We start from the raw sequence: 12,780 nt of genomic DNA on the forward strand, positions 1-12,780 counted from the left end.
CTTAACATACTGATATGATTAGTTAGTTATTCTAATAAAAATTGTAGTGCTTCTGATATTTTAATTCTAAGATTTTGCCATTTGACTTTTTTATTTTTTTTAACCTCCCTTTTCTTCAGTCATAGGCAATAGACTGATAATTGTTCAAACCACAAGTTTAAAATGAAAAAAAATTTAAGTAATTTTTATTTTTATTTTTTAAGTAATTTTTAATGATAGTAACTTGAACTAATGAAATGGAATCAGATAATGGGTAGATTCCCTAGATGTTTAGGGATAATTTGAAAGGGCTTGGTGGTAGGTAGTAAGGTATAAGAGGTGAGATAGAAGATTAATTAAAGCATTTAAACTATTATAAAACTTGTTTATTAAACTGAGATTTAGTTTTATTTATCTATGCATACAAACTGGTGTGTAGGCCAAAGGTGTGGGTGGTGAAAAGATTTACCAGAGACAGAGTGGGGAGGAGAACAGGTAGATGTAGTGAAATACACTGCTGAGGGGAGCAGTGTGCAGGACAGGAGAGGTCCGCTGTGCCATGTGGGTCAGCTCCCTGACTGGGCATTGAACTAGTGCTGCAGTGGCCAATAGCTTGATAGCACCGAGACTGTAACTCCTGTGCCACCAGGAAGTCCTATAAAATTTGTTTAAATAATTACATAGTGAAAGGGTGGTTTTGAAAATGTTTAAAACTGAAACGATTGCTTGAGTTCATAAATCATTTATATAGTAGAATATTATAAGACTGAAAATGATGTTTATGAAGAATTTTTAATAGGGAAATGCCTATGTACAATAAAGCAGAATGTGAAGTTACTTATAATATGTAGTGTTACCTATATAAAATTATAATAGTGAAGTGTGCTAATGATCAGAAATGACTCTCATTTGGCATATAGACACCTCAAGAAGAACGTATTGTTAGTGGTCCAGAACTCCTGAGGAAAAAACGTACAACTTCAGCTGAAAGAAATACTTGTCAGCTATATATTCAGACTGATCATCTGTTCTTTAAATATTATGGAACACGTGAGGCTGTGATTGCCCAGGTATTTATAACATTGTCACTATTTTTGGATTTTTTATTATACCTATATTTTTTTCTAAGAATTAAAATTAGTGCATATCTGTTTTTGGGGGAAAAGTATGTGTTTTTAATTGTGATATGATCAACTATGTAAGATAAGTACACAGATAATGAAAGAGTTGTTAAGATATTTAAGTGTCATTCAAAAGAGATATGTAGAAAATGATTTCATGAAGGAGATGACACTAGATCCTATGGTTGAGTTTTCATTTGGATTGTAAGGGGGTGGAAGGATAGAGGCATTCTTCTAATATGAAGCATCTAATTTCTATTCCGTATTGAAGATTTTACTTAGCAATTTCTACATCACAATAATTGCATCCTCAGTAAACTATAATTTTTTGGAGATTTTTTCAAAATATTGAACTTACCCAGTGAGAGTTTGATGAATTCATTTTAACGTCTAGGTTTGAGGCTGAGGGGTTTGGGGTGCTGATAGTATAAATGGTGAATTCATTTTGTTGGTAGTGATAAGCTTAATTTTAGATATATTTAAAGCTGGTGTCATTCCCTTAGGATATTAAAAATAAAGAACTTGTGAGCTTACTGCATGGAATTAAGAGTATAAAAGGGTTAAAATAAGGGGAGAGAATGAATCAAATGGGAAGACACCAGTGAATGATATTGGTATATGGTGAATAGAATGAGGAGAAGGTAGTGGGTAAAGCATAATAGTTAAGAGTTTAGAGATCAAATAGGACTATCTAAAGTATAACAAGTTTAAAAAATGCATTACTAATACTGTCACATTAGCGCTATTGAAGAGAATGACTATAATATATTAGTTAGATGGGAGAAACCTTTTCACAATATGTATCAAAGCATCACCTTATACATTTTAAATACTTTATCATTTTACTTGTCAATTATATCTCAATTCTTAATAAAGGTGCAAAATTGTATTCATCTTTAGTTGTTGGAACATTACCGATAAACTTTTAGCAAGTTTTTGATAGAGTTGTAAGGGTAAAAACATCGTGAATACTAAGGAGTGGGTTGGCAGAAGCAGAGAGGCTTTCAAGATATATGAAAAATAGAAAAATATGGTTTCTTAGAAATAATATGAATGTTTGGGGTGAGTGGAAGCTAGTGAATATATGAACAAGTTGTTAGGAACAGAAAAATGACCTAGTAGAGAAGCAATGTAATATATGAGGGAAAGAAAATTGTATGTGAAACAATGTTCTTGATGATTCAATGGGGAACTGGGGTCAGGAGTAAAGAAAAGTTATCTTTAAGGAGGAGTTTCCCCCTGAGGAAGATATAAGTAGATAAGTAGAGAAAATTTTTAAATTAAAGAGAAGATGAGCTCTCAAGTATACAGTGTGGGAAATGTTTGAATTTCCTTACTACAGTTAGGAATGGATTAAGAGCAGTGAGAACTGGGCAAGGGCTTGATTACAAAGCCAAATTGACATTAGCATGATTTTAAAATGGACCTTAATTTTGCTAACCTAGACTACTTCTGAAATTATTGTTAGTGTTTCTCTTTGACTATCATGTTTATATAATTTATTTGAAAACAGTTTTGAAAGTTCATACATATTTTCACATAAATGGCAGCAAGAGTATTCGTTGTAAATGGAGAGTGGAAGATTCTATATAGAGAGTGGTTTAGAAGCCAGAGGGATTAGGTAAACAGGATCTTTTTGTGTTCTTTCACAACTTTTACCTTCTAAACTTTAAAATCTGAATGTATTTTTTCTCTATTTATGTAACTTCTCAAATAAAACTCTGTAATTTGATAAGAATTTTCTCTGTTTTTTTTTCATCACTAAATCTCCAGTACTTTTGGCAGGTAGAAACTGATCAACAAAATGTACAGAATGTGTACTAGTGCAGCAATAGAAAACACTGAAGTAAGCAAATGACTGATGTCTTATTATTGTTAGAAAAGATCTAACAGAAGATGTTTGAGCGGAGTCTGAAGAATAAGCATTCTCTAGGCACCCAGCATGTGGGAAGGCATGGAGTTTTGTGAAACAAAGCTTTTAATGACTGACGCAAGAAGAGCACTTGTTTGTTTTTGGTCAGAGAAGAATCTGGAAAAGGCATGGAATCTCCCTTCAGCTCTAGCTCACTAACCTTTTTATCCAGTTTATGTTGTGAACATTTTAAAATTTGAATTTGAATATGGTGGAACATGAATAATTCTTGATTTGGGAAATAGTAATTTAAAACAGTTTCGCATTGCTTTTAAAATGTTTTTTTTTTTCTTTTAAATCGATAGATATCCAGTCATGTTAAAGCGATTGATACAATTTACCAGACCACAGACTTCTCTGGGATCCGTAACATCAGTTTCATGGTGAAGCGCATAAGAGTAAGGATTTTCAGTAGTTCAAACATTAAAAAGGAGAAACAATAAGCACCATGTTTACACAAAGAAAAATGCTTTTTATTTCATCATTATGCATTTAATAGTTTGAGTTCTGCCAATCGATGCAGTTTATCTTTACTGTTGGCTTACAAACACACACACACACACACACACTCACACACACCTGATTTTATAACTTAAAATAAAATTGAAATTTATAGGACTTTAATTTGATTGACAAAAGAAGTATGGTATGAGCAACATGCTAGTTAGAAAATCTTAACCTCTCCAAACCTCATAGATATAGTTCTTGATATTTTCTACGTTGGTATTACTCCCTGTTTAAGATTTGACATGTGCAATGTTTTTTCAGCATGTATTCCATTTGATTCTCCAGGGTTGGAAAAGATAGATACAGCGGTTGATACAATTGGAATTTGGAAAAACATTTAGCACTCTCTCTTCTTGAAATATACAACACACACTAACATATCTCAAATTTGGAGAAGTTCTTCAGGAAAGAAATTCCTATTTTTCTAAACTAATTTGACTGTGGAAACTTTCTTATATTAACATCAACTGAAACTTCAAAGAACTGTAGAACACATTTTGAGGAGGGTTGATTCAGAGCCACAGAGTCATTGATATTAGTTTTAATGTTTAAATTGTAAGTAAGAAACATTCAATTACTTTTCCAGATCTTTTGGCTAAATGAAAAAATTTGTAAATATGAATTCCTTCAGTACTTATAGCTTTTAAGAATTTGAATTTTTAAACTAGCTAACCTTACTTTAAAAATCTCATTAACAAAAGTATTGCTATAGGTCTTTTTGTATTTGTGCTTCAATTTTTCTTAAAATGTGATTGAGTAGATTATAATTTTAGTGCACACACGCAATGTATTTAATACTGTAGCTAAATGTAGTCCTTACTGTTAGATGTGTTATGGGTTATGAGTTAAATTGGGTGTTTTAAGGTGAAATATATATTATAAAAATGATTCATAATCAATTGCTTTCATGTATTTTGAGTGCAATATGAACCTTTAAATGAACAAGTAAAAGAGAGAAATGGTATAAGTATTGGTGTTTAGTAGGCAGAGCAATAAAATGCAAAGTAGTGAAAAGTAGGAAACACCTGGAAAAATTTTAAGTGAACACATTTTTTCAGTAAAATTGCTTATATTGCAAAGAAATGTGTATGTATAAATGTGACAGTTGATTTTTCCCAGGCTTTTAACTGAGATTGAGATTTTAAATCTCATCTATTGAAGATTGTAATCTAGTAAATAAAATGAAACTTATGAGTTTTTAAATATTAATCATCTCATTTTTAATAGAGATAACTAAAATCTAAGGTTCAATTTTTACTTGTAGTCTATATTACAGAATTGCAGTCTATGTTTAATGGGAAAAAGCTATCTGCAACTTAAACATGGATGTTTATAATATATAGTGTACTTGCTCTTGGAATTTTATGTTTGTGTATTAGATGGCCAGAATTGGTTGCTTTTTTTTTTTTTAAAGATTTATTTATTTGTGCATACAGAATTAGGGTACAGGTCAGAGGGTCAGGGGCAGTGAGAGGCTTCACCAGACAGTGGGGAGCAGAACAGGCTGGCTGAGAAGTATACTGCTGAGGGGAGCAGCGGGCAGGTCAGGAGAGGTCTGCCACGCCATGTGGTCACCTCCGGGGCAGGCGGGAATCGAACTCATGCGGAAGTGACTTTAGCTTCTCAGTGCTGTGCTTTAACCTGCTGCGCCACCACAGGGAGGGCCAACTGGTTGCTTTTTAATGGATAAACCAGGTATTTTGAAAACAATACTTAGACAGTTGCTCTTTAGTGGTGTTTTTGCCATCTAAGCTGCTTGGTTTTACTGAAGGGTCTGGAAACTAAAAATATCATACTTTTCATTTAACCCTCCTCTTTCAACTGACATTTTCAGTAGACTGAGGTTTGCCTTTAAAAAAAAAGTTTGCTTTTATACTTATCCCTTAATCTCTATCATCAGTGTTGTATATAATTTTCTGAACTTACTTGCTGAAAGCCAAATTGTTATAGGATTTCAAAGGGCAGGCAGTTGTTTCTGTAAGGAGACAAAACTAATAAATGAAAGCTTTTGTTTAGAAGTTTGGAATCAAAGCCCACTATTCTTCAGATTGTGAAGGAGGAACTTGCATCAGGAGTATAATAGCTAAGTATCAGAAGAAATAGTCTGGAGGAACTCAGAACAATAAGAGAAATGAGTTGTAGTTAAAAGAAAATAAATTTCTTGCCAGTTTCAGGGTAGAAAACTGATCTTGAAGTTTTAGTTGGGTTTGACTCATATGACTCTCAAGATAACGAGAACCAGAATAAAGGATTTGTCTGTTTTATGTTATATTAATTAGTTAAACATAGAGGGTTAATTTATATCTTTATTCTTGTCACTATATGTAGATTAACACTAAAAGACTTTGTTTGAAAATTAAATTTGAGAACCATACTTATTAGAAGTTTTGAATAAAATTTGTTTTTTCATTAGAAGTGTTCAATGTTCAGGAATCTAGTGAATACTTGCTCAGAAATTTAACATGTTCAGTTTTCTCTTAGCTATCTTTTTTTCCTTTTTTACTTCTAAGATCAGCTCAGGGATGGGGTACTGGGAACAACTGTAGAGGCCTTAATTCTAGCCTGATTTCCTTTGAATTCAATCTTTTTGTCCAGGAGGGTGCAGGAGCTCAGTAGAAACTTAACAGTAAGGTCCTGCTAACATAAGCTGCCTATTTAAATGACTGTTTGGATTTTAGATCAACACAACTGCTGATGAAAAGGATCCTACAAATCCCTTCCGTTTCCCAAATATTGGTGTGGAGAAGTTTCTGGAATTGAATTCAGAACAGAATCATGATGACTACTGTTTGGCCTATGTCTTCACAGACCGAGATTTTGACGATGGTGTTCTTGGTCTGGCGTGGGTTGGAGCACCTTCAGGTAGTCTATCTATGTCTTGATTTAAGACTTGAAATAAAAGCAATTTTTAGGGCAGTTTGAATTTTATAGAGTATAGGAGAAAGTGATGCCTTTACAATATCTTAATTTACACAGCTTGAGTTAGGTGAGTTTCATAAGCATAATATAATACAAAAAAATAGATGAGTCTACTTTTATTTTGAAATGACTATTTGGTGCAATTAGTAGCTGAAACAGATAATTTTATGGGGAAAGGTAGTACTTAATTTTGAAACCAAAAGTAAAATGAGTGTTGGGAACAATTATTTTTCATATCTTGTTTTAATGATGTCTCAACCACCATTTGTAATGCTGTTCATCTTACTGAAGCAGCCAACATTTGGTAGAGTTCCAAATTGAAGGTGGTGGGGCATATTACTTGTATTTTTCTTAGTGGAGATCTTTATCTGATGTCTTCCTTTCTCTATTAAACCCCCAACTCCAGCTCCTTTTCTTAAAACTTTTTCTAAAAATTTCTGGGAAGGGGGAGGGTTATAAGAAAGGTGCCAGAGATGTAAAGAGAGATCTTTGCTCCTTTAAATCAACGTTTTCTAGTATAAAGCATGTCTTGATATAACTGTTTCTAGTATAAAGCATGGCTTTCTTCTTCAAGCCTTTGCTTTGAGACTAGCTAAATCGAGTTTTATATTTATTTTATTTGTTATTTTTAAAGATTTATTTATTCATTTAAAGATACAGAAGTGGGGTACAGGCCAGAGGTACCTGAGAGGATTCACCAGTTACAGAGTGGGGAGCAGAACAGGCAGATTGACTAAATACACTGTTGAGGGGAAAAGTGGGTGAGACAGGAGAGGTCTGCTGCGCCATGTGGGTCAGCTCCCTAGCTGGGGATCAAACTTGTGCTGATGTGTAATGATGTGGCTGCGGCTAGCTTTGTAGTGCCACCAGGGAGGACCATTGTGCCACCAGGGAGGGCCCTAAGTTTTATATTTAATCTACATTTTTTTTAAAATAAGGAACTTTATATACTTACTCTTATTGATCATTTTAATACTCTTCAGAAACTTGAGTTAAGAGACTTTGTGACCAACTTTTTATCACACCAAACCTTGAAGCTGGACCTTTTGACTCCAAGACCAGTGCATTTATTTGGTAGTTATTTTTTTATTAGGTAATATTTATTATAACATCCTAGCTTTCTCTTCCTAAGACATTTCTAATAAATTAAAATGTTTTCTGCATCTTAGCAGAAGTTTTATGGAATCCATTTCCTTTTTTCTTAGGAGAGAGGACTTATAAAATACTACTCTATAATATGTAGCTATCATTTGAGTTAATATGACATAATGGGAAGAACATTAGATTGGGATCTAGGAGACAGGGTTCTTGTCTGTTTTGTCCCTGTAAATTCAGATACAGCATTTTGCTAGATCTTGTTTATTTTTCCATAGTAATTTCTTCTGTCTTTACTCTTCTTTTGAGACTTCATGTTTCTGTCTAGCTCTCAGTAATGTTTGTTATTTTAAATAAGCTTTTTAAAGCTGATCTATCTAGTTTTGCTCTATTACTGTTTTTTAATCTTTGTTTTATTCTGATTTGGCTTAATTTAGATTCTTATTTAATTCTGTATGTATGGTTGTAGGGAGGATTTTGTTAATTTTCACAGAATAGTTACTCAGATAATTAGCTCTTGTTTTTCCTTACTGACTCAGTTACTTTGGGAAAAGCAATTCAATAGTAAATTTCTTATTTCAAAGTCTTTCTTCATACTACATTTTATTCCCATTTACTTTGATATTATAGTTGAACCCTGCCTTGCGTTTCCTTAGTGAGGAAAATAGTATCTCTTACCCAACTCTATAATAAGTAAAAACATGTGTGAACTGGGCTAGCTGGGGCTTCTACCTAAAATTTTTGATATGCAGGCCCTAAAAACTAGCTAAAGAAGGGTGTGGTCTGCAAGAGAAAGTTAATCTTGAATATGAATTCAGAAAGATTGAACTCCTTCTTTCCCCCTATATAACAAAGTTCTTTGATAAGTAGGTAGCGTCAACATTTAGAAACTAAAACATTGGTTCCTTAACAAAATAAATGCTTTATATTATAATCATTTGGTTCTGCTTTATTTGCTACATCCTTTTAACTCATCATTTGAGGGGCTATTTATTTTTTTGCTTTGTTCATTAGAATACATTCTGCTGCATATGTTACTCATATTAATGTTATTATTTAGTGAACAGGTCTCAGTTTGGTTCATTGGATGAGGTTGGCTCTGGAATCCATCTCTCTAATTAAATCCTGAACCTATGATCTTGGTATTCCTCTGTGAAGAATATTTTCTTTTGTTGAAGCTGTCTTTTTGTTGTTGTTATTTAGAAATTTCATTACATTCTAGGACTTCAATATATATATATACTATACAGAGCTCAACATAGAGTTCTCAAGATAACTTACAGCCTATTGATCTTAATCTGTTACAATCTGTAAATCTCATTACAAGTCTAGAAGAATTACATCATTAGATATTTAACAAGACAATATTCACATTTTGTGCATGTTTGGGGTTTCTCTTGTAGGAAGTTTGACATTTCTGTTCCTACCTGTTACAAATGACTGATGCTTCTCAGACGAAAGACATAAAGGAGTGCTTTTCACATTTCCTAATAACCTCTCTGGGAGTCCTGCTACTGTCTAGTTCAGAATTACTGCTCAGATAAATACTGTGTAGTCACACACTACTCTTAAGTTTTAGGTCTTTAGGTCTGTTTATATCACAACTATATTTATGACGTCTTTCAAGATGTTACATTAGTCTTGGAATTTACTTTGATGGGTTGTCTATTTTAAAGTTCAGGACTGATACTCTGTGACTTTAGCTCTTAGACAGTTCTGGAGATAAAAAATGTTGCTTTTTTATTGATCATTGAGTCATCCCTTTACATAACAGCTTTTGATTTAAATAGAAAACATTTTACCCTTCTCATTGTTAGTTCACAATTTGTATTTCTAATGACTCTATATAGTAAATTCTTAAATTTATTATATAAATCAAGTATTGAACTTAAGTTATGATTTAGGAATAGATATGTATGATATTGTATCACTTAATTGAATTTTAGGCATATCAAACTTAGTGGTATTTTTTAAAAATTGAAGCATAGCTTATAAATTTAGATATAACATTTTTACTTCTTCCTGTATAATTGAGTTATCCCAACATATGCTACTAGTCTGTAATATTAAGCTTTCCTATGAGCAGTAGTCACTAAAATCAAATTACTTGTTTAAGAACTTAAATTAGGTATGGATCACAAAGATTTTATTTCAGTAAATTAATATATGACCTTTTGTTTAGATACATCTTAAAAATACAGAAGACTATATTATCAGAGTTTTAAATATGCTATTCACTTTTTTTTTTTTAAACTGATAAGGAGTTGCAGTGCGGACCCTTCTATGCTTAACTCAAGTTTGACATTACCGAAATGGGAACAATTTTCATATGGCAAATCTTCACTAAGGCAGGATATTACTTTACTATTTGTTTAAAATTATAATATGTAGTATATAGTTATTACACATATAGTGCTTCATATCTTCTCTGGTTTCTAGAAATATTGATACAATCTTTAGGACTTATCTCCAAAAGTCCTTATCTCCAAAAGTAAAAGTAGCTTAAGAAAATTTATTAAATATTAATAAATCTTTGTTTTCTTTCTATTCAGTTTTCTGTGAAGAAAAGATAGTAAGTTTTGAATATCATAAGGTTTTTAAACTTTTGCTACTTAGAATCTGCATTTGGCTTAGTTTTTCAGTTTATTTTTCTGTAAAATGTGTTATTTCTGCTTCATTTCTAAGTTATATTGTGACAGTGATTCAAATTTATATTTTGCTGCCAGATATTTTGTAATGTTAAAAGGAATAAGGCAGCAATAGTACTGTCATGTGATTCTTGCAGATCTATTTTAAATTGCTTTCTATTATCTGTTTTCTCAGGGGTAATGCATATTAATATTTTTAATGGTTTAATGACTTGTTGTTAACTTTGCATATAGAAAGCTAATGTGAAATAATACGATTGGTCATGAGGATATCCTAATCTATTTGATTGTATTTTAGTAAAATACAAAACCTTTTAAATATGAATGTAAACTAAAAAATCACTCACCAGAAGTCTTTTATAGATTTATTTTAAGAGAGCTATGGTCCTGTTAGTACAGTGTATACATAGATATGGATTGACCAGTGGTTTCATATTTTCCTGTCCTTTCCCCAATTTTTTTGATAGTAACTCTCTAATATGAGACCACTTTCATTTTGCTATTAAGTTCTCAAGTTCCTATAATGGAAACATCAACTAGAAAATTATTTCATATACATAAATAGAAATCTGGGTTTTATTTTCTATATATCACACACACACACCATTGTTTTTGTACAGTGTTTGCTTTCTCCTCTCAGGTATAGTCCCCATAGAATATCCACCACTAACTCACCCATGTACCATCATCATAGTCCCTTGTGCTCTCCCATCTCCTGTTTTGATCTCTCCCCTTCTTCTCCCCTGCAGAATGTCTATGATGTATAGTTAGTTACCTGCTATTTTTTTTATTTATTGTTATTACTTTTTTCTCTGGTTCCCTCATTTGGTTCTCCTAAATTCCTCCTATAAGTGAAACAGTCTGATTTTTCTTTTTTCCTTTGGATTTATTTCACTGAGCACAATGCCTTGTAGCTCCATCCATATTGCTGTGAATGGCATGAGCTTATCTATTTTTATTGCTGAATAGTACGCCATTGTGTGTGTGTGTATATATATATATATATATATATACATACACCACATCTTCTTGATCCAGTCATGTATTTTTGGGCATTTAGGTTGTTTTTATTTTTTATATCTTACCTACTATAAATAGCGCTGCAGTAAACAAAGGGGTGAAGGTATCTTTTGAATTAATGTTTATGCATCTGTTGGGTAGATTTCTAGGAGTAGAATTACTGGGTCATAAGGTAGCTCCATTTTTAATAGTCTGAGGAACCTTCACACAGCTTTCCATGGTGGTTGGACCAGTTTACATTCCCACCAGCAGGGTAGAAGAGTTTCTTTTTGTCCACATTCTCACCAACATTTGCTGTTAGTAGTTTTTTTAGTATGTGCCATTCTCACTTGTGTGAGGTGTTATCTCATTGTGCTTTTGATTTGCATTTCTCTGATTTGAGAGATGTTGAACATTTTTTCATGTGACCTGTTGACCATTTGCATTTCCTCTTTGGAGATGTGTCTTTTTAGCTCTTTTGCCCATTTTTTGACTGGGTTGTTGGGTTTTTCTCTTGAAAACTGAAAGTGTTCTCAAGGTTGGAACATTGGAAAATAATTCAATCATTTGAACTTATTTTAAAACAGTTCAAATCTATCAAAAACTTGAGGATAGTTATACTCTGAACTTCTGTTAATCAGTTAAGATTTTGCCACATTTATTCTCCTTTTTCTTACTACCTCCTCTCCTTCCTTGCCAGTCCTTTTTTTATATCTATATGACATAATTTTTTTCTTTTTTCCAACTTTATTGAGGCATAACTGTCAGTTAAAATTGTTGGGTATTAAAAGTGCACTTAGTGATGATTTAACTTTAGTATAGATTGTGAAAGGATCCCCTTCCAGTTAATTATACATCATCAATCCACATCTTCACCTTTTTTTCATGTGTGGGAATATTTAAGTTGTACTCAGCAAATTTAGTTTATACATTAAATAATGTTATTAATTATTGTCAGCATGTTATACATCTGATGCTCGGATCTTAATCATTGAATAACTCAAAGTTTATACTTTTTATTCCCTATTTCTCTATCCAACAACAGTCACTAATTGTTATTTTTTTTAATGTAAATAAGTAGTTAATTCTAGGAGTTTCTTTAAATATGTGCCATTGAAAATTTTATTTCAAATTACTTTCTAATGTTAGAGTAAAGGAACTTTTGGGTATTTGATATCTGTGGGTGCTAATAAAAATGTAAACTATTTTTAATTTAATATAATATATGTCAGAGAATCATTTTTGATGGGAAATAGAGACTAACATAGCTACCTTTTTTTCTGAATCAGGAAGCTCTGGAGGAATATGTGAAAAAAGTAAGCTCTATTCAGATGGTAAGAGGAAGTCCTTAAACACTGGAATTATCACTGTTCAGAACTATGGGTCTCATGTCCCTCCCAAAGTCTCTCACATTACTTTTGCTCATGAGGTTGGACATAACTTTGGATCTCCAGTAAGTATTGTCTAATTACTAGAATATGAAAAGTTATTAACCTAGTTTTTATGTTGAGTGATTTCTCTAGTTGTTTATAATGAAAACAAGTACACATTAGTATTTAGGGTTTTAAAACAAATTTTATTGAAGTGACATTGGTTTATA

At 32.2% G+C, this 12,780-nt stretch overlaps 1 protein-coding gene across 1 annotated transcript in view; it reads left to right on the top strand.

The window, feature by feature from the left end:
• ADAM10 (ADAM metallopeptidase domain 10) overlaps positions 1-12,780 on the top strand; it is a 97,284-nt gene that overhangs the window by 59,873 nt on the left and 24,631 nt on the right. The window contains exons 6-9 of the mRNA XM_004687743.2: positions 900-1,049; positions 3,318-3,410; positions 6,198-6,381; positions 12,470-12,633. Of these exons, the coding sequence (XP_004687800.1) occupies positions 900-1,049; positions 3,318-3,410; positions 6,198-6,381; positions 12,470-12,633 (591 nt within the window). The remainder of the gene's footprint in view (positions 1-899; positions 1,050-3,317; positions 3,411-6,197; positions 6,382-12,469; positions 12,634-12,780) is intronic.

The sequence above is a fragment of the Condylura cristata genome, unplaced genomic scaffold (assembly GCF_000260355.1).
Source record: "Condylura cristata isolate star-nosed mole 26May11 unplaced genomic scaffold, ConCri1.0 scaffold00023, whole genome shotgun sequence".
In the NCBI taxonomy this organism is placed as follows: domain Eukaryota; kingdom Metazoa; phylum Chordata; class Mammalia; order Eulipotyphla; family Talpidae; genus Condylura; species Condylura cristata.